Source organism: Danio rerio, chromosome 19, assembly GCF_049306965.1.
Source record: "Danio rerio strain Tuebingen ecotype United States chromosome 19, GRCz12tu, whole genome shotgun sequence".
In the NCBI taxonomy this organism is placed as follows: Eukaryota; Metazoa; Chordata; class Actinopteri; order Cypriniformes; family Danionidae; genus Danio; species Danio rerio.
The window spans coordinates 27,681,849-27,705,656 of NC_133194.1; the positions used below are offsets into that span (position 1 = coordinate 27,681,849).

The 23,808-nt window shown below is 35.7% G+C and overlaps 1 protein-coding gene across 2 annotated transcripts in view; it reads right to left on the minus strand.

Annotated features, from left to right (window-relative positions):
• The window catches only part of rims3 (regulating synaptic membrane exocytosis 3), a 146,643-nt gene that overhangs the window by 114,595 nt on the left and 8,240 nt on the right, over nt 1-23,808 (minus strand). Inside the window, exon 2 of one of the 2 annotated variants that reach the window (XM_005170052.6) lies at nt 1,419-1,702. In XM_005170052.6, coding sequence (XP_005170109.1) covers nt 1,419-1,668 — 250 coding nt within the window. In that variant the 5' untranslated portion in view covers nt 1,669-1,702. Of the gene's footprint in view, nt 1-1,418; nt 1,703-23,808 lie in introns of those variants that run through there. The other variant, NM_001100009.2, reaches the window with a different exon arrangement.

Here is a 23,808-nt window from a genome sequence, read left to right on the forward strand (position 1 = left end):
AACTCTTGGATTTATTTTTGAATAATGGCTATTGTATATTTACAGTATCATCTCTGAACTGGCTTTCTGGTTGTTTTATTATGTTGGCATAATACAATTTTACCTGACAAATAAAATGGTATATTTGATTTATTTTGAATTAGACTGAAATCATTATTACCGGTAAATTGTGTGGACACTTTTGCCGTGTTTTTAGGGCCAGTGTAGATCTAACTAGAATATCACAAATATAGAAACAGATGGCTCTTATTTGTTGGCCTTTAGCTTTCTGACCACTTTTGATCTGGCAGGTTGCATAGTAAAAGACTGGGTAGACTACCTTTTCTGTCACAGAGCCAGCAGTAGGTGGCTGACCTAAAATGTACCAGTTACCTGCAAACCTTTGACTAAAAATCAGAATGGTGAGCCCAAATGGGAAAAGCATGTGAAATTGGCCACGCATGGACTCAGAAAATACAATTGGTCCCCAATAAAAGAATAACTGAAAGTATAGTGCATCTGAAATAATCAAATATCCACATTTTTTAACTTTTGATGAATGTGACCCATTACTAATTAGAAACTCAATTTTATTATCACTTGAAAATTGGACTTAAAATCGGAGCTGAAAGCCAAAATGAATAATCTCTAACAAATCACAGAATTATTTTCAGAAGTGCTAGAAAAGGTTTAGATGCATTTAACCTCCGACCATTCGTTGGATTCTATCGTGGGCTGATAGATAAACTTTTACAGTGAATATAATGTAATCCTTATTAAAGTTATAAACACTAAAATTTATTGTGGCGGATGCTTTAAACCCTGAAATGTTGGAATGGAAAGGCCTTAAAGCGATAATTCACCCAAAATTATAAATGTACTCAATATTTACTTAACCTTCACTTGTTTCAAACGTTTATGAGTTATTAAAATATCTTTTTTTGTTTGTTTGTTTAACATAAAAAAGAAACTTATAAATCTTTGAAAATAGTGAGTAAAGTTTATTTTTGGGTGAACTACCTTTTTGAAAACGCATGCTTGTGATGAACTTTTACTCCATCATATTTCAACTCTGCATTAATTATAATCAACTATTATTTCAACTCAACACTGAAGATCCTGCTATGTGACTTTGGCGGATGCACACATTGTGATAATAATGCTGAAACAATATATTGTGCAGCCCTAGCTGGTACTTGGCACTGTAGAGCTGAACTGTAAAGTCAACTAAGGATAAAATATTTGAGTGAAGGTGAAGGAAAGCATGAAGAAAAATGAAGTGAGAAAAAAGTTACAACACATGCAGAAATACAAAGCTGTGAAGTTGTTCAGGGTGTGACAGTGAGAGGAAATTGAGGTGAAAGAAAAACGTAAGCATATCTGAAAGAGAACAGGAGAGTAGTTGGAGAAAGACGACTGTAGTATTGAAAGCAGCTTACCTTGCTGGTTGAGTTGCAGTGTGCTCTTGCTCCACTGTGACAGACCCACAATAGCCACCATCTTGGCTCCGAGGCTGGAGCGACGCTTCTTGTTTCCGGTCAGGCTGGTGCCGTCGGGTCCTGTGCTGCTGGGGCTTTTCTCCAAGCTGTACATGGCTCCACTGATGCTGGAACTGCGGACCACATTTCGGGCTGCCACTGCACTCATCCCGCCTGGGCTGGGTACGTCCACTGAGCTGCTGAGCATCATGGTCCTAGCCTCTGGTCACAGGGGTGGACTGAGGCTGCGAACAAAAAAGTGGGTCAAAAGTTGTTACAGTTCTATTATGGAACTAATCTAGGTACAGACTTTGCAAAACAAGAAGTTTTACATGAAATATTAAATCCAAACACCATCCTTTACTCAATTCATACTTCCGGCTAGTTAAACATTTATATATTGCAGTCATTTCAGAGCTGAATCTCCATGTCTCACTGTTACATGCCACTAGGGATGCTCATTTTGGCTAATTTTGTGAACCGGCAACCGCTGTGCGTTAACCAATTATTAACCACTAACTGGTCAGATTAATATTAAATTATTATCATATATTTATTAATTTTTTTCCGGTATATATATATATAAATCATTTAACTGATACCTTCAATCGGTTAAAACACACCTTTTTGCTTAACGGTGAATCGGTTTTTATGAGCATCCCTACATGCCATAATATATATCCCTCTTTTGGAATTTTCTATAAAAAAAAAACATTTAAAAGTATCAATATTTTTCTAATGAACCAAGTTATAAGCTTTCATATATCAGCAAGTCCTGCTGTGCAGCAGAATCTCCAGCACCGCTTTATTTCACATGTATTTTCCCCAAGTTTTAAATGAGATTTTGCTTTCTGTATTGAATATAATGCAATAAAATGGCACTGTGCCAAGAAATAATAGCTGGAAACATTTTTCAGTAGCACTTACTACATGAGCTGCATGTAAAAACCAACAATATAGTCTGCTTCAGGGGTAAATGACTCTTTTGAGAGAGTTCTTTATATTGAGTTAAAAACACTGTGGCCAGTGTAGCTTGAAACTACATAAGTAACAGTGAACTGCACACAATAAAAAAACTATTTTTAAATACCAAAAAAAAAAAAAAAAAATCCTAAAATGCATGTTTAACCCTCAATATGCTTCCAGCGAATTTAAAAGACACTGTGGTATAACTTTAAAACCAGGCCAAAAAAAAAAAAAACAATCTGACCCAAATTAAGTTTTGTGCATCCTGAAATCAACGTTTGCATTAAAAAAGTTAATCGGGGCTTCATCTATGAAAAAAGAAACTTTTAACTGGAAGTGACTCTGATTTTTTAATGTTTGACTATAAAGCTGCTTGCTTTAAAGCAATGAATTAGATGAGGTTCTAAATCCATGTGACTAAAATGAGATGCTTTCTTTTTTTAACAGCCACAATCAGATGTTTATTTTGTTATTGAGAAAAAATATTATCCTAGATGACAAAACTGGTTTTATGTAGGCCTATCACAATAATCAATATATTGACTTATCGTGCAATACTTAGAGACGACCTCAATAATTTTTGCCATTGCAATATATATTGACAAATTTACAAATAACTTTTTTTACAATGACATTTATATTCTACCTTACTGGTGTCAACGTTTTTAATTGGGCATTTACCTAATAGGACATTTAACAGTATATATAATTTACCTTTATAACATCAAATTATATAATCTAAATAACATTACGAATGATAAACATTTAAAAGTGTTTATAGCTATTTGCATTTTTATGTTGCTGTATAATCATTAAATAATCAGTGGCATAAAAATGACAATAATAACGCTAATCTTAACAATTTCTGTGACAATACATCACACAACAAAAATTCCTCATTGTGTCAGGCTCAACATGTTCCATGGGTATATTTTACCAATAGCCAAAACACACAATATGTGTCAAAAGCATAGATTTTTCTTTTATGTGAAAAATCATTAGACATTTAAATTGAGATTATGATCTATGATGAAATTTAGTACATTTTAGAGGGGATTAATATCAAAACAATCTTTTTAATTGGTAACATGCATTGCTCACGTCTTAACATCACTACTTTATATGGGATGTTCACAGTATTCTGTTTTTTTAACATAGAGCCCTATAATACTAGGGCTCACAGTAAGGCACAAAACATATTTGACGCGATTTGTTGCTATTTTCAGACCAGTGCAACAGTAATTTTAACATTTTGCACCACATTGTTTAAATAGCAAATCAATTTGCACCACTTTGTGGACTCATGAGCATGCTGGTCTATGAAGAAGGAGTGTTAAGGCGCATTGTTGGCGCGTTGCTATGGTGAGGAACTAAAAAAGACAGTTCCATTGACAAAATAAAAACTGATCTAAATCATGTTAGATATGAAAAAATTAAATGAAAAAAATTGAAGAATTAAAATATTACTAAATTATTATTTTCTACATGAATATAAAAAACACTGCCTCTGCTTTCTTCATGTCAGATGGCTTTTTCAGTTTATTCATGACAATTTGCTATCGTATAATATTATTATTAGCAGTATTATTATATTTGCTTTAATTAAAGCAAGTTTAGATTTGTCCACTTGTCGGTTTTGGCCCATATGGTGCATAAGAATAGAACGTGTATTTTGATATAACTTCTGACCACACTTCATTATTATTGCTCATTCATTCATTTGCTGGAAATTAGAACTGAATTTAGAAATAGTTTTGAAACCAATCTCTGCGCTTAACAAACTAAATTAAATATGTAGGCTAATGGATGTCTTCAGCGGAGTGCGTACAACACTGTTTCCATACTCCACCAAAGTAAAAGAGTAAAGTAAAAAGTATACATAAAGAGAAAGTAAAGTGGACGAATGGAGAAGGTTCACTCTTTATCCTCAGGCAGATGGTTTGTTTAACTGTTTTCTCGCTAGTAAGGCGTTCAGTTTTTTTACTCACAAAGTCCGCCAGATAAATAGCAAATGCGCCATGGTGCAACAAAACTGAGTAATAAGGGGAATGGGAGATTAGACTCTGATTGGTTTAATACGCGTTATAGTCATTACATATCCAAAACACATTAAGAGCATAATCGTAGGATCCAGAGTGCATTTTTCCATCCATTTAGACACGCCCTGAATGCTTTCACGCCATGTGCTTTAGACTTTGCACCTAGATCTTTTAAAATAGAGCCCTTAGATTCCAAAATTTAAAACGGTTGCATCTCAATTTAACTATTCAGCTTTCAGATTATGAAAAGATATTAATTTTAAAAAGTTGACACTTATGACAGGTTTTGTGGTCCAAATATTCATCTAAATTCCATTCACAACAGCATGGGCAGCATCGAGGTGTTTTGCAAACAGTGTCAAGGTGCAAAGGTAACTTCATTGTTCCCATAAGCAAAGTAGAGAAAAGAACCAGATGATTGGGTGCAGCACTGTGACTCAAATTGCTGCACATATTTATTTCTTCTGACCTAGCTCAGCATATATAAAGAGACATAAAATGTTCTGGCTCACTTATGCAGAATATTGCTGGCCTGATACATTATTTAAAAGCAGAACCAGCATGACATCTAAATGTGCGAGAGTGAGCTGACAAATAAAATCAATCCACTCTCAGAGAAAATAGCACAAAATTTCCCACAATACAGCGCGAGACAGGTTTGTGGCTCAGGTTGAGTAGCTGTGCGAATTAGAGCTGCAAATGAAAGAAAATGCAGGCTAATCCTGTGAGATCTACACTCTGAACAGCATCTGCATGTTTGTTTGTTTTCTCCTCTCCATTCTCTTTCTCTCATTCCCTTCCCCCTGCACTCCACTCTTTGCTTTGATCTGCTTTCCTCATATCAGCTCAAGTGTTTCAGTCGTCCCTCTTGGAAATGAATCAGCCTGCCTCCCTGAGTGATAATAATCATAATTTAGAGCTGGATCTGCACTAACGCTTCTTTGAAATGAAAATCAAATGAAAAGAGAGCTGGCTAAGTTTCATCAGTAATCAGTTTGATTTAGGTGTGTGTATGTGGGATCTGAATGGCTGGGAGTGACGAGTGGAGAACAATGGGCTGAAATGGGGCAAAACGGATGATCAAAGAGAGCTGAGCTCTAAACTGCGGGCACTGATAAGTACAGACAGGTTAACAGGGCACCTTTTGTCAAACGGCTCAATGAACAGACTGTATTTTAGCAAGACATCACCCGTGCTGACCTGTGCCTCACAGATGAAGTGCGACTCTTTTGGGGTCAACTAGGGGTGGATAAAGTGGATCCAGTTTGCTATGTCCTGATGGGACTCAAAGGAACACTTCCCTTTTAGCCTCATTTTACAGCTTTCCTAGAGTTGTAATCAGTATCTGTATTTATTGAGGGTAAACCATTGTCAATAACAATTATTTGTAAAAATTAGGAAATGCTATAGTTTTAATAAAACGTGGCATAACGTACACAAAAACGAGTCCCATGCCTAGCAGCAATGAAGCAATGTGCCATTTTATTTGAACATTCATCACAACATTGTTGTGTGTAAGCATTAATATAGAAATACAAGTAAGTTATTTCATTAACTTCACCACTTCCACCCTTTAGATTTTGGAGCATGTCTTACCTCTATCTCAGCTCAACAAAGAGCCCACAAGCTGTCAACTCGGCTACAATGAAAAATCCTCCAAGCGGTATGATGATATAACCCACGTGATTGCATGTTGCCAAAGAAATGCTACAATTTAGCATTGCATCCCAACATTTAATTCAGTAGGTTTGAAAGGTCTGCTTATTTTATTATAAGACATATGAGACAAGACATTTTATAATTATGGTGACACGGTGGCGGAGTAGGTAGTGCTGTCGCCTTACGGCAAGAAGGACGCTGGTTCGAGCCTTGGCTGGGTCAGTTGGCGTTTCTGTGTGGAGTTTGCATGTTCGCCCAGCGTTGCGTGGGTTTCCTCCGTGTGATCCGGTTTGCCCCACAGTCTAAAGACATGTGGTATAGGTGAACTGGGTAGGCTAAATTGTCCATAGTGTATGAGTGTAAATGAGTTTGTATGAATGTTTCTCATAGATGGGTTGCAGCTGGAAGGGCAACCGCTGCGTAAAACATGTGCTAAAATGGTAGTCCATTCTGCTGTGGCGACTGCTTAATAAAGGACTAAGCCAAAAAGAAAATAAATGAAGGAATGAATTTTATGATTACATTTTTTGTTTTGTTTTTTTGCACAATTTTTGGTAAGTTGGTCAATTTGGATAATTAAAAAAAATTTTCCACTGATTTATTAATAGATTGTCACAAAATTTCCAGCAACTATCAATACAGAATGATATGAAACATTATATTGTGACTTCATTGCTGTATCGCGCAGCTTTAAGTTAAACTGTTTAGTTTGACCATTTTTGAATTCATTCAATTGATATGGGCAAGGTGGGAACACGTTTAGCATACCTTAGCGTAGGACTGTGCAATAAAATCGGTATCGGTATTTATTGACAGAACACCATTGTTAATAATGATAAAAAATAAAAAAAAAGTTTGGTATGAAGTTTTGGTATGAAACGCTTTAGTTTTATTAAAATGTGGCTGCTTAAAGTGCGCCTTAATTTGAAGCAATGCCAATAAGCTTAGGGTGTAAGTTGGAGGCTGCCGATTTGCACGACGCGCACATGGGAGCGACACGTACATGCCGTGTAAGCGGCGCACACATGACATGCTTTTTCCAGGTACATCTAATTGAAAAATATCTGAACTTTTCCGAATGTAAGTAGAACTAAGCAATCTGCTTTACACTTTGTGTAGAATATACACATTTCAGTAATAAAGGTAGACTAATTACCTCAGTTAAACACAGTGCATCCAAACATTGCAGTGCTTTTTAAACTTAAGCTGCAGCAATAGTTTGTTTGTTTGTCATCCAGAAAACGGTTGACGGTCACCTAGTTACTAGAGACACCAGGGGAGCGTGAGCGCAAAGCGTATTGAACATGGGGAAGGAAACCACGCGCTTGTCACATCAGGTCAGAATAACAAAACACACGTGAAAATGAGTGTGGTGGCTAGCAGCAATGAGAAGATTGTAAATAAGGTAATGTAATAAGATTGTAAGGATGTCGCCAGAGTGACTTTTTTTAGTGACCACTAGCACCCTATCTAAAAAAATGTTTAGCATAGGGGTAATGTAGTCATTCAACTTCACAATTTGCAATGTTGCGATATGTATTTGATGGTTGGTTGCTTTACTTGAAAGCTCAGGTTTTATTATCATAATTAGCTTTGTTTACAGAGTTTGAGGTTTACTGTATCATTATTATTCACATCTTAAAGTTTCAGAGTTTACACTTTACCATGGCACACACTTTGTAACGTTTTATTTAACACGTTTATTTTATTACAAAGAGATGAGATATTTTGATTAAATATTTTTGTTTTTGATTATTATAACCATTTGCCTTAATAATGTTGGTAAATTAAAATAAAGTGCTAAATAAAAAATAATATACCTAAATTCATTGTTAAAAATAATTATTCAATAATTATCAATTCTGAATGATATGAAAGACGATATTGTGATTTTTTTTTTTTTGCAATATCGCCCAGCCCTACCTTTGCATGAATCATTAAATCAGATTTTAGCTTCGCGCTAATTTACAAAATGCATCAAAAGTGCAACAATTCAAAACTAGATTAAACAAAATAGATTAGTTCAATTAGAAACTGCACTAGAAGTGCGAGTAGGGTTTCAGTTTGCAAAGTTAACTAAAGATATTATGCATCTGACACAACATGACTTTTTACAACTATAATATGCATCACGTAATTGTTAGGAGTTTTATTTTTTTTCACTTTTAACAACAAGACTTTAAAAGAGGTTATTAAAACCAGCAGTAAGACTAAGTGGCATGGCTTTTTTGATTCTAAGTGAAATACTCCAGAAAAAAAATTTATTTAATTATTGTCTGACTGTAATGGAGAATATTTTACACAGGCAACTTTATGCATGTCCTGATTTTTTCTTATGTCTTTTTAGTATAATCAGACAAACGTGTTTGAAAAAAATGACATCATTAAAAATTTGATACTTTAAAGCAATTCACTCATGTCCTAATTTATATAATGTGCAGGTGTTAAAAGAATAAAAAAGCAAAAAGAGTGCTTGATGATAGGGACTTACTACTGCAGGAAACAACTGTGCAGTTTTAACTATGACTAGAGTCTGAAAAGATCAACATACAAATGAGATTAGACTAATTCATATGAGCTAATAAGACAAATTCATACAGTTTTTAATCTTGTTTTAATGAGTCAGCTGGAAACCCTCATGGAACAGCAACATCAGACCTGAATTAGATTCAGTGAATTGTCCAAATCCATTAAAATATACATATGAATAACAAGAGGTCTTAATTAAATTAGGGAAAATAGGGACAAAAAAAAATAAAGACTGAATCAGTAAACACTGCATTTTGTCCATTCCAAAATGTTTTATTTAGATTTACATTTGCATTAATAATTTATGTTTTGACAAATTAGTTTTAGGAAAAAACAAAATGCATGAAGACCTGGCTCTAAATAACTGGGACCACACAAACCACACAAATAAGACTATGATAATAAAAATGTTTGTATATATGTTTAATTTCAGAGGCCAATCCTACCTGTGTACATGGGTCTATAGCTACCTTTTGTCCACAAGCTAGACCAACACATACACTTATGCACTCATGCTGGTGTCAGCTCATGCTCTTGAAAAAAGTGTTTAAACAATTTTGTCAAAATACTTGTTCTAACAATTTTGTAGACTTCAGCAGAACCCGCCCATTCAGACGGTTCAGAAGTAGTTCAACAGTGAAGTGAATGCTGAAATGACCCTCTCTGTGCTCGCTCAATCATCTCTCCACAGCAGAGCAGCACAGATCTCTTAAGAAGTGGAGAGGTCATCATTATTCACTGGAGAAAATGGGCCGCCCATCCATCACTGGCCCGTTAGCCCACTTCTCTATACAGGAATTTCTTAATTTGGACCTGTGCTCAACACATTATCTTCTTATGGTGCTTTTTTTGGGTTGGAAAGATGAATTTTTTTGACCTCTTTGGAATGACGATGACAAAAATCGCAGCCTGGTGTGAGTTTACGGCAAGACACTGCAGGTGAACAGGGTAAAAAGTTAACTAATACTTATCGTATTTCCCCAGTTAAGAATTGCAAACATTTTTCTATGCTGTTTAAATATCCAGGCATTATGTAATTAAATATGCATTAATTTGCAAACTTTCATTTTCTCACATATTATAATAAAGCGTTTTTACAGAGGGGATTTTTTAGGCATGAAACTCTAACAACCGCCTCGTGGTCCATTCACTTGCAGTAGTACTGGCCAATCAGGAGAACGTCCTAATCCACATAATCATACTGTGTCATATCTTAGATCTGGAATACTATTTGATTATGATACCTTATGACCTCTCCTGCCCAACGCAGGAGCGATCTACTAAGGGGTTACTTCATTTAAAGCAGCTATACTTTTCATTAACTTGACTTCATTAAACTGAACTAAGAATTTTATTTTTATGCTACAACAGCAGAAACTGTATCAGTATAACCCTAACAGATCTCTTCTGCCAAAATCAAGCTTATGTATATTTTATACCAATGCCAATAAACGCTGGTTGAAATGATTACTCCAGAAGTTGTCATGGCTGAAACATTATTTTGTGTATGTGCTCCTGAACTGTAAATTTATGGCTCAGTACTAGAGGAAAAATCTACAGGCAAAATTAAGTTTAGCTTAAATACTTAAAAAATGAAAAGGTCTTATATTAGATTAAATTATGATATTGTGAAGGATTATGAACAACAATATTGCTTCATATATATTACCACAATATATCAGACAAGACACTTTAGGAAATAACTTTATGTTGTTTGTCTATTTTACTTTCATTGTAGACTAATTTGAATCAGTTGTGTTTCTGGTAGGGCATTAGGACTGAGAGAGGCTGTAGTGTTACACTAGGGACTGTTTTAACTTACTGAAGGATATTGTACACAGAGTTATTCTGTACTCACATTCGCTGTTTTATGTCTATAATGCAAAACGGCCCCTCTAAATCAGGGGTGCCAAAACTTTTTTTATGAAGGGCTAAAAACCCAACTTGATTGAGGCTAGTGGGCCGAAGCCATATTTGGCATGGGTAATTTACTAATTTATTTAATAATGTTTAACAATGGCAAAAACATTGCCTTTATTATTTTTCTTACATTTTATAATGAATTTATTACAGTAAAAACAAAACAATCTCATTTATAACAGAATTACACTTGTTTTTACCTTGTTTTGCTCCTCTATCCGTCGAGTGACAGTATTTACATTTTAAAATAAAACAAGATTAATTTACAACATTTAATTAAAACATTTTATTTCAGTTTGCTGTAAATAAAGTAAATAAAAGCAATAAAACAAATTAAAAAAATTTATTACATTTAAAAGTAAAAAAATTAAATAAAATTTAAATTAAATTTTTTTTAAAGCAAAACATAATGTCTTGTTTTAAGAAATAATATGCAATATGTTTTTTCTTAAAACAATCAAAATAATCTGCCAGTGGGGTAAGCAAAATAATCTTATGTTGAAAGGATAAACAAGATTATTTTGCTTACCCCATTGGCAGATTATTTTGCTGGTTTTAAGGGAAATCGCACTTAATTTTGGCATATTATTTCTTAAAACAAGACATTATGTTTTGCTTGTCTAGAAAATTCTTCTTGATTTAAGAATTTTTAGATAGTTAGACTAGAAACCAGACAAAATATCTAAGTAAGAAAAGCATTTTTTCGCAGTGTGTGTTAAAGTCATTTGCTCCAACCTTCTCCGTCGTTCTTATTCTCCTTTCAAATGGGACGCTGGGCCAAATCATAGGTTACAATGGGTAAACTTTGGTCTGGGCAACGCAGTGGCACAGTAGCTGGTGCTGTCGCCTCACAGCAAGAATGTCGCTGGTTCAAACTTTGGCTGGGTCAGTTGGTGTTTCTGTGTGGAGTTTGCATGTTCTCCCTCTGTACTCGTGGGTTTCCATCAGGTGCTCCAGTTTCCCCCACAGTCCTAAGACATGAGGTATAGGTGAATTGGGTAGGCTAAATTTTCCTTAGTGTATGAGTGTGAATGGGTGTGTATGGATGTTTCCCAGAGATGGGTTGCAGCTGGAAGGGCATCTGCTGCGTGAAACATGTGCTGGATAAGTTGGCGGTTCATTCCGCTGTGATGACCCTGGATTAATAAAGGGATTAGGCAAAAAAGAAAATAAATGAATGAATGAACTTTGGTCTGTGGGCCCTACTTTGGCCATCTATGCTCTAAATCCATAGGTAATCCAAATGCTCCTGCATGTAAGTTAATAAACAACTCAATTATGGGTGACAATTTATTCTGTGGTATTGATATGTACCATCATACCACACAGCCATGCCAGAGGAGTAAACCCGCGCTGACACACGGTGAACATGCAAACTCCATACAGAAAAACCTCATTCTTCCATGGGTTTAAACTGGGGACCTTCTTGCTGTGAGACAACAGTGTTAGTGACCAAGCCCAAAATGTCCAAACTGACAGGTTTTTAATTTTTTTTGTGTATTTTAGCCAGCATTGTCTTCAGTTATAACCAAGACAGATCATGTTTTCCTAGGCTATACAGTCATTGAGTCATTGCATTTCATTGAGCTGTCTGGGTGAGTGTGGAACACATGAGTAACCAATTAATCAAATTACAGTTAATAGAGTTGAAATCATAATTGCTTTTGGCCTCGTCACTTTTTTGGCAATGGATACATTTAATTGCAGTTATTAATCAATCCACTCAATGAGGAAAAATTTACTTATTTTACTGAAAACACAGGGTACAGTTTTAAGGTTTCTATAGCACAGGGAAAAGCCTTTTAACTGCTACCAAAAACAATTCATCATTAATTCACACTACGGGCTAATATTATGGTACATTTCACAAGATGGTAGAAGATACAAATAATAAAAACTATGTTATGTTATGTTATGTTATGTTATGTTACGTTACGTTACGTTACGTTACGTTACGTTACGTTATGTTACGTTACGTTAAGTTACGTTACGTTACGTTATGTTATGTTATGTTATGTTATGTTATGTTATGTTATGTACGTTATGTTATGTTATGTTACGTTACATTATGTACGTTATGTTATGTAATGTCATGTATGTTTTTTTAGGAAACGTTATATTTACAAGTGTTTATATACACTCCCCGCCACTTTATTAGGTACCCTTGTCCAACTGCTTGTTAACCCAAATTTCTAATCAGCCAATACCATGGCAGCATTTACCTGTAGGCATGTAAACATGGTCAAGATGATCTGCTGCAGTTCAAAAATAGCATCAGAATGCGGAAGATTTAAGTGATTTAAGTGATTAAGTGGGATTTTCACGCACAATCTTTTCTAGGGTTTACAGAGAATAGTCAGAAAAAGAGAAAATATACATTAAGCGACAGTTCTGTGAGAGCAAATGCCTTGTTGAATGTACAACACTTCCTACTTTGAAGCGGATTGACTACAGGAGAAGAACACACCGGGTGTTACTCCTGTCAGCAATAGAAGAAAATGTAGCCTGTCCTGAAGAGTCTTGATTTCTGCTGCGACATTTGGTTGTAGGGTCAGAATTTGGCATCAACAACATGAAGCATGGATCCATCCTGCTTTGCAGCAATGGTTCAGGCTGGTGTTGGTGGTATAATGGTGTGGGGGATATTTTCTTGGAACACTTTGGGCTCATTAGTACCAATTAAGCATTGTGTCAATACCACAGCATAGCTGAGTATTGTTGCTGACCATGTCCATCCCTTTATGACCACATTTTCTGATGGCTACTTACAGCAGGATACTCCAGCCATATCATAAAGCGTGAATCACCTCAGTCTGGTTACTTGAACATGACATTGAGTTTACTGTACTCAAATGGCCTCCACACTCACCAGATCTCAGCCCAATAGAGCAGCTTTGGGATGTGGTGGAATGGGAGATTCACATCATGGATGTTCAGCCAACAAATCTGCAACAACTGCATGATCTTATGTCAATATGTACCAAAATCTCTGAGGAATATTTCCTTGTTGAATCTACGCCACAAAGATTTAAGGCAGATCTGAAGGCAAAAGGGGTCCAACCTGGTACAGATAAGGTGTGCCTAATAAAGTGGCCAGCGAGTGTATGATACTTGGTAACAATTCTTGCCAAAATAAAAATATTTTGAAACATACAGTTACTATGATATAAGATAATAGCATGAAAGAAGATTTTGGTAAACTCTTGACTCTTACTGCTCACCGCAATTGCTTTATTCCCTCTTCCTCTATTTCTGTATATTCTGACATTGCACACAGAATGTGTGACTTGTTCCAAGTTGCACTCAGCTGGTGATTTGAGGCTGGTTCATTTCTACATCACACACAAGAAGGTGCGAGTGAAGAGAGGTAGGGAATGTGTGAACACTTAACTCAAACACACAGTCCTCCACATGCTGTCTGTATGCTTTCTTTCAATGGACGAACTATGCTGTGTCACAGTATGAGTAATGCTACAGTCACGCTGACTTACACACATGAATTGAACTACGGTGACCCACAATACTCTCTCCATTAACACACTGAGAATGCTTGCTTGAAAAATTTGTACCAGCCTTTGGACATTTTAAATGAATTAACATGGCATATTGAGGAATTATAGATGAAAGAATTGAAGAATTGTACATTGTTAAAATCATTGTCAAACGGGGATGACCTATTTATCCTTTAGCTTGGTCCCTGATTTTATCATGAGTCATTGCAGTGGAATGAACCACCAATTACTCTGGCATTTGTTTTATGCAGTAGATGCCCTTCCAGCCACAACTGAGCACTGAGAAATACCCATACACTCTAAATTTTACCTAGTAAAACACGTTAATAAAATACAATTAATTAGAAATTTTATAAATAATATGAATAATTGTCATGAACTTCTGGCCACAGCTGAATGTGACCTACAGTATAGCAGATTATTAACCATGTGGATGGATGATAACAGCCTTCTGAGCCAACCAATAGGTGCAGAAGGCCCCTACTGGCCTTTATCTATCAGCTGATAAACACTGATAATGACATTTAATTGAGTGATAACATTCGAATCAGCTGCAAATGTCTAAAATCACCTACTACTTGTAAAGGTAATACATCTGAATTTGAATTTACTACATGAACAATAGAAAAGTATCTTGTATGAGTGTGAGTATGAAAGGTATATGGATGTACTACATCTGCCATTTGTCATTATAACATGACAGTTGTTATGTGTCCATGTCAATGGCTTCACTACCATTCAAGAATTATCTCGTTTGGCATCATGGGATAGGAAAGTGTCTGTTGGATGTGCACTACAGAATCTTGTTGGAAGTAATAGGTCATTCGGGAACTGCTCACCAACTGTTTTTTTTTTTATTATAATTTTGGATATACTATTCTGCTGACATACTGCATTCTCACATACTAAATAGTAAGAAAGTATATGATTTTAGATGCAGAGATAGTTGCCAAAAAAGAAGAAAAAAAGGCTGTTAAGTAAAGTACTGATTGTATTGAAAAAGTTGGCTTTGATTGTTTCATGTCACGTTAGGGCACTGTGTTTTGGAGGAGGCACACCAAAATAAAGGGATCAGAGGAAACATTAAATATATATTTTATATTTTAGATATACTGTATATATTTATATTTTTAAAAGTTATATTTATATTTTATTATAAATAAAAACACAATAAAAAATATTCTTTATGTAATTAATAATAATACAAATATATCAAATTTTGTAACTTAATATTTAAAAATAAAATAAAAAAATATTATATATACTGTTATTAACAACTCATCCTAATGTTATTCCAATCCTGAGACCTTTATTCATCTTTGGAGCACAAATTAAGATATTTTAGATGAAATCTGAGAGCTCTCCGACCCTCCTTAAACAGCAATGGACCCAAGATGTTCAGAAAAGGAACCATAGCAAAAACTTTGTCAAAACATTCCATGTGACTTCAGTGGATCAGCTGTAATCATAAGAAGCTCCAAGAACACTTACTTTGCTGATATCTTCTACATCAGGTCATGGGCACATTTATGATATATGTGGGGCAACATTTAAAAAAAAATCCTTTCTCCCTGACCTGATGACCTGATGTAGGAAGATATAGGCAAACAAAGTCTTTGCTGAATTTGGAGGATGAGAAAGCTGTTAGATTCCATGTAAAACATTTTAAAGTGTGTTTTGAAGATGATCAAAGAACTCAGGGCATTAAAATGACATTAGGATGAGCAATTATTAACAGAATATTTATTTTTGGATGAACTAACTTTAAATTTACAAGGTTCAAAGAGGCAAAAAATAAAAATTTAATGAATTTCAGGACTTTTTATTAAACGGAAAAAAACAATCTTTCCACAAGCAGCACATGTGTAAATGAGCAAACTGAATGGCCCTTCCATGTTTCTTTTTTTGTCCCTGTCGTCCTACGTTCCTGCTCTCCTCCCTCACTGCTTCCTATCTCAGTCCCCTTCCAAATCTCATGTTTCTTATTTAACTGTAGCCTCTGCTGACACAGATATTGGACAGAATGGGTAGGAGTTGCAAATCTGTTTTAGAAACCCTATGTTCTATGTCTATTAATAAACATAGCTACATCCGATTTAAACTAAAATATAATGTATTATTTTCAATTTAGTTTTCTTTCCAAGCAATAGCTCGGCCAAAATGTAAATTCTGTCATCCCTTTCATATCTTAATGTCATTACAAAAATATTTTTGTGTGTGTCTGTGTGTAATTACATTCAATTTAATAATATATTTTGATTAATTGTATTGATAAATTTGCACCTAAAAACATTAAGTATATATATATATTTTTTTAAATGGTGCACACAAGTTGTATAATTTTAATAATAAAAGCTTGATTGCACTTGATGCATTTCAAGTTTTTTTGTCTTTAAAGTTTATTTAAAATATTTTAAGTTAATATTAAGTTTATTTAATATAGCTTTTCAAGTTTTTCTAATCTGGGTTCATTCAAGTTTTAACTTCAGTGAGTGTATTATTCATTCATTCATTCATTCATTTTCCTTTGGCTTAGTCCCTTATATATCAGGGGTTGCTACAGTGAAATGAACAGCCAACTATTCAAGCATATGTTTTTACGCAGTGGATGCCCTTCCAGCCACAACCCAGAACTGGGAAACACCCATACTCTCACACACGCACTCATACAATATGGCCAATTTCAACCCATGCTTATTCTGAAAACGTACCGCTATATACATTTCTGAAGAGCCCAAATACATACCATGAAGGATGTTTTTTGTAGTTTTCTTTACATGAATCCACCAGAGGCTGCTGTGTACGCTTTTTCAGATCTCACATTTCTCTCAAGAGAGCCATTCGTGCCTGCTGTATTCGCGTAAGTCCATTAGAGGCACTGTCGACTGACTGAATCGCTGACTGACTTACTGATCGACTGACGCACCCAACTCCATCGCACCTAAATCCATCCAACAGTGATTTAAAAAGCACTGATTGACCCGTCCTCCCCCTTCCCTAACCCCAACCGACAGTTTTAAAAAGCAATCCAGTAAAAGAAAAGCCCTTGCCTGTTATTTTTACCACGGTTTAAAATTTTACCACATTCTTACCCTGTTATTTACCTTATTATTTTATTTTTTGTTTTCTGCTTTTGTCTTACTCACTTTCTGGAACCATTCTTTGCCAGACTCAAACATCGTGGTTTATTCCCCTCTGTTTCTCAAGTCCTTCAATGTACATATCGAGCCACTAGACAAACTGGTAACAGTGGGAAAGCCATCCACATGGAGATAAGCAGTCAACTGGTAAGCGCAAAAAATAATGCCAACATACTGCCCCATAGCGTTCATTTTATTTCCAATTCACCTATTCCCTATTTCTTTCGCCTGTGGGGGAAACCAGAGAACCCAGAGGAAACCCACAACACAGGAAGAACATGCAAACTCCACATAGAAATGTCAACTGACCCAGCTGAGGCTCAAATCAGTGACCTTCTTGCTGTGAGATGCCACCTTGCCACCCTATCACTAGGTTTTATTTATTATAATTGCAAATAAGAGGGCAACATTTACATTCTGCAAAATATCTCTTTTTGTGTGTGAAATGAATGAAACTAGAATTGGTAAATAACGACATGGACTATACCTTTAACTATTTCCCTTTAATATTTTGTTCTTAATGACTTGACTGATTTAGTAATGATAAATTAAATAAATCTAAAAATGTATTCGCTTTCTTCTATCTTCTCCATTTCATTTGATCTTTTCACAGCGAGTGATGAAGTGAATTCCCTTGGGTGAGTTTGAGTTCATTGATTCATGTTTGAGCACAGCTGATTTACATTGGTTTACACTCGCCTTTCTCTAACACTCTCATTTTCACACTCTCTTCTCGATCTTTGTGTTTCATATGCGACTTTGTACATGTCTGATTATTACGTGCCTCTAAATTCACTTACAAAACGCATGAGAGAAGAAACAATGGAGAATTATAGAGGGAGGCAGTAAAAAAAAACATATGGCAGCACTCAGCATAAGGGTTGCAGTCCACCGCAGAGTAGCTGCATATTTAATGTGCCCTTTGGTTGTGAGTTTAATCCTAGCGTTATGATGCTGCAATTTTTGGTAGGAAGATGAGGGCATGTTTACCTTTCAGAGTATAGAGAACAAGGACATGATTTACATTTGGTTTACAATGAATCCCTCTATAATCTATTCTACGCATTTGTATGGGCATCATTCGTTTACTGAACCTGATTCATTATAGTGAACAAGGGTTTCTTCACACTGAGGACTGCTTCTATTTTTCATAGTCCAAAAAAGCAAACAATTTCATCCTGATTTTTTAACTTAGCATGCACTATTACATTTTTGAGACCAAGCCTAAAGATGCAAAAGAGAAAAGAAAAACTTTTATGATACATTATATTTTTTGACAGAATTTTACTGAAGTATGCAGATTATCCACATGCAGTTTATTAAACAGAATAGTCAGGCAGGCAATGTTCAAACAGGTATGAAGCATATAGGCAATCCAAAGAGTGTAGTCAGATAAAGGCAAATGGTCAGAGCAGGTGGTGAAACAACAAAAACAAATAAACAAAACACAGGGTCAAAACACAGTAAGGTTAAAAAAATAATTAAAATAAAAAAACGCTTTGTAATGCTAACAGAGAACAAACAATACACAGCAAAGTGTATGTGTGAGTGAGATGCATATATAGTCCTGGTAATTAGCTCATCATGAGAATCCAGCTGTGTGTGAGTATTCAGAAGGAATAAGGAACTGGTGTGTTTGAGGTGCTTGATATATAAAATGTTAAAGGAACAGTGGCAGGAATTTCTCGTCATTTTACACACACAAACACTCCAGCCCAATCTCATGAGGTACAGTCAGAAAAGTGGCTAATTTATACAAATTCATTGGATTTAATTGATTTGATAACTTATAAATTTGAAAAGGAAAATCTCTATCCCTATATGTCATTGGGCGATGACAAATCTACCAAATTGATATGAATTAACCTCTAAATCAAAAAGTTACAAATTGCTGTGAAATTGCGTTGATCACACAAACACAAATGCAATAAGATGAGCATAAAGGATATTTTCAAAAACATTCCAGTGCATAATTTGTACATTTTAACACATTTTATAAAAACAACATGCTGTTGCTCACCATTCCGAACTAGAGAATTTGTCAACTGTTTAGAAATGCAGTTGCATCCATGTGTTTATTTGCCTGAACTGTCACCTACAGTCATTCTGCTTATCATATTGTTTGTTGCACAATATGTGAGTTGAAGTTTGGTATAGCTATGTTTCTATATTTAAAAGGAAATTAGAAAAATTTTGAGAAATGTAGTTTTTTTATTCTCTGATTTGTAAAAATAGTTTACGGTTCAGTGAACCGTTTTATAAGCGAACAATTCTTTCATCGACTGAACTGATTTGACGAGTCAGCAACTCACGAATTGAATGATCTGATCAGAAAGGTAGTGTGTTCCAAACAGGATATATCACCCTCTAAAGTGTAAGCAATCATGGTTGCCATATTGAAGTGTTGCTTCAAATCAAAGTCCTCAAAACTGGCCACTTCAACGGACCCTTCAGAATGAAGGATTTCAAAGGGTAATGCTAATACACACTTTTGGCCTCCATTATCCTTTGAGAAGGGGAAGTTTTTTGCTGCTGCACACTGCATTCCATTCACAAGGGTTCATCCCTATGCCCTCAAAACTGTGACAGTGGAAAGTAAACCATTCAAGATGATGAGGATAGGGATGAGCCCTTCCCAGTGGAACACACCGAGTCTCCTCCTAGGTAGCAAAGATTTTTGGCCAGATTTAGCATAAAGCTGGAACAGCAGGCATTCGTCCGGCACTGGCATATAGCATGTGGGCCAAACATGGCTGGGGTTTGGCAGAGGTGGCAACATCTTTAAGGCTTTACATAAGACTTAAGCTAGATCAAATGTAGTATTTGGCCCAGGCGTTAAAAATTTATATGTGGGCCATGTAAGTGTGGCCTATTTTGACCCACTTTTAAATGCATATAAATTATTTTTGAGCAAAGAAAAAATTCTACCTATAGGGTCACAGAAAAATCATGGCCATAAAGCAAAATGCTTCATGGGTTTAGCAAATTCATTGCAGTCGTGACACGCAAACAGTTATAACCCAGTTATGGGTTATTAACTTGGCTGAGACTTGGCCCAGACATGGTCCATGTTTGATCATTGTATGGAAGCCAGTTTTGGTCCAATTATATACCGTAATTCACTACAGTATGTGGGCCACGCAAAAGCTGACTGTGTGGGCCAGATCTGGCCCAGAGAAATTTTGCTATGTGGTTTGCAGTTCACTGATTCCAATGATTCACATGATCAATTCATTGAATTCTGTGAAAGTCTGACTCAAAATTAACTTTAAAAAACTTGATATTCATGGAGCATTTAGTATTGTAGCATTTTGATTTGCAAATGAAAATTACATGTATCTCTGTAAGATGCTAAACCTGCAGTTCCAGTTCACTGTACGAATTAAAAATGAACATGCTGTTGATAATGCACATGATGTTTATCGCTGTTTTATTGGAGTCATAATGTTACGCTGACACAAATCAATAGCAGTAAGTCTCCCTCGCTAACGAGTATGTTAGCATAGCATTCTTTATAAAATGTTAAATAATCTTTGCCCATGTAATGTCTGTCGCACTACACCTATATGGCTGACAAATTGTGTTATATTCAGTCTGTTCCAGCTACTATAACAAATTGTTGCCTTAAAATCACCCTTTCAGCAGATATATGTTGGATTACGGATGTCAAATGGCTGCCAGCAGGATTTTAGGTTGACTTTGATGCATTCTTAAAAATATATTTTAGCATATGCTATAAATGAATGTTATTATTCATATTGTTTTGTTATAAACACATTGACAGCTTAAGTAAGCAAGCAAGATTGTCATGGCATTAGTTGACCCACAAGAGAAAACTGGAGAAGACTGTTCGCATAAAGGATGCAGATTTGGTGCAGATGCCAGGTGAGCTGCATACAATGCTTTTAATGCACACACCTAACCCCACCCCTAACCCTACCCCTGAGAGTGACGTCACTAGCTCCCTTAAGTGCGTTGTGTCAGGATTTGCATCTCTGAGATGTGCAGTCTCAGTTTACAAATCCAAGTCTGCATTTAGATACAATGGTTTGGTTTGCATTAAGGCAGGGGTTTTCAAAGTGTGAGGCGCGCCTCCCCTGGGGGGCGCCAGAGCATGTCAGGGGAGGCGCGGGAAAAATATATAATAAAAATATAATTATTAAGTTTAATTATTATACTGTCGCGCGCGTTCTGATCAGCTGTGTTGTCGCGCGCGCGCTCAAGAGCGGTGTTGTCGCGCGCCTACTGAAGGGCGGGAACGAGGGTGTGCCACGTCGCGGGGGGACTTTTGATCATTTTGGAAGGGCACTTTCTATCCAGGACTAAAAAGGGCATGTGCACTGCACAGGTTGAGCCCTATGTGTGCACGTGCCTGCAATGGATCGGTTTCTGAGACCCCCCGATTCAAAGCCTTCAAGTTCAGGGCTTAAACCCAAAAGACGACGATATGATGATCAGTATTTGAGTTTAGGATTTACGTGGACAGGACCAGCTGATGAACCATGACCTTTATGTGTGGTTTGTCAAAATATTTTGGCTAATGACAGCATGAGACCCGCTAAACTTCGACTGTTTTGACTGGGATGGACAGTTCTTGGATGTGTTCTATTAATATTAACCATCATCCTAGTTTTAAAAACGTTATATTAAAATACCCTTTTATTACTCTGTAAATAATTGCACTTTCATGCAAATGATGATAAAAGTGAGTTAACAGTCTGACATCTGTCTGTGTCTTTATATATACTGTATATATATATACATATATATATATATATGGCTGATTCCAGCGTTATGGACGTGACATTTGCAGAAAAAAAATTAAACGTATATACTCGGAGAATGTATATGTTAACAGAATATTGAAATATCTGTTTATATTTTTATTACCCCTTAACCATGGAGTTTAGGTATCAAAAAAATATCAGTCTATGCAGGCGTTTTATATTTAAAATGACGGCAAAATGAATGCGTTACGGACGTGACAAAAAAAAGACATGAGTTTTGTGAGTTGACATACTTGGTTAAAATTCTGTGAATAAAAATGCAGAAGCCAAAAATATTTATAACAGTCAAAAGGATAAGGGTTGGCTCTGCATGGGACATTTATAATTCATTTTATTTAGTTTTTCATTTTTGCATTAATGAGGGAAAACTATCGTTACGGACGTGACTTGTCTTCGTTACGGACGTGACTGCTCTGAAATTGACAGTTGACACATTATGAAAATCAGATAAATGCTTTCAAAACTTGACAAAAGACCTATTTGTGGATATCTGTTGGGTGTGTAAACCAATAAACTTTAACCTCTGAGACATCTGAATGGTAAGGTTGCACAATTAATCAAACTTTAATAGATATCACCTTGTTATATTTAATTAGTATTATGACATGTGTGTTGTTAAAGGTTAACGCACGTTCGAATGTTCAAAACTCAATTCGTAAACAGTGGTGCATGCTAACATGGTGCTTTTATCCTCTGAATAATATAGAATTGATAATAAACATAATCAGCTATAATAGGCCTATGTTTATCGGGCTCCTTTCCAGACAAACTTGAATTGAACCAGTGCGCAAGACCGCGTCTACGTGGAGAATATTCAAAATCTAGTTGTGTCACAGTTATGGCAATATTATATTTGACAAAGTTTATTTTAGTTTATTCTAGTTAATGTGTTAGTCGATTGAATAAATAGCTTAATTTGTCCACTCGCGCTTGCTTTCTTTTTCTCGTCGGCAGTCACTTCAGGACAGGTTGAAAAAATTTAAACAGAGGAACAGGATGAGAGAGAAAACTTTATTATGAAAGGTTTTGTGAAAAATAGCCATTAATTGCAGGCATGTACGATGGATGACTATAATGTTTATATTTTTAGGCTATAGTTTATAACCGATTGTGTAAAATATTGAATGACCTTACAGCTGCAGGTGCTATCGATTTACTAACAAATTAAATGCTCCTATAATGTAGTTAAAGCTTAGATCAATATCAAGATTTTATTCTTATTTTGCCGCCTGTAAAATAATTTTAATAAGCACTCAAGCACATTTGCCGGGTGCTTGAAATCTTTGAAAATGTTTTCATTTTAATGTAGGCTATAGCCTATTTTCCAGCTTTGAAAGTGCTTAGATTTTGGATAAAGGGCTTGGAAAATTAATTGTGTCGCTATGATAATTTATCTTTATAAATAGTTATTAATTAATAAAATAAAAAAACATATTTATGCTTTGCATGAAATGAAAACTCCGCTGTGGCCTGTGCAAGTGCCTGCAGCCTGACCCACGGCGTGCGCATTTTGAGCAATGGGAAAAGACCAAATGCATGGAGGTTATTGATTTTGCGCCCTGCATGCGCGCCTCGCGTTTTGCCATTGCCCGCTTTGTGAGCTCCAGAGGAAAAGCATGTTACCTCAGTGGCGTCTTTCATTCTTCAATCAAATGAAAGCAGAGGCGGGGTTTCCTTTGAGGTGACAAAGTGTGTTGTCAAGATACGGCGAACTTTTTAATAACGTAGTAGAGACTTGTGGTCGCTCTTTTAAGTCATCCAAAGTTGTATGACTTTACAAATCTTGAATTTCATAATAT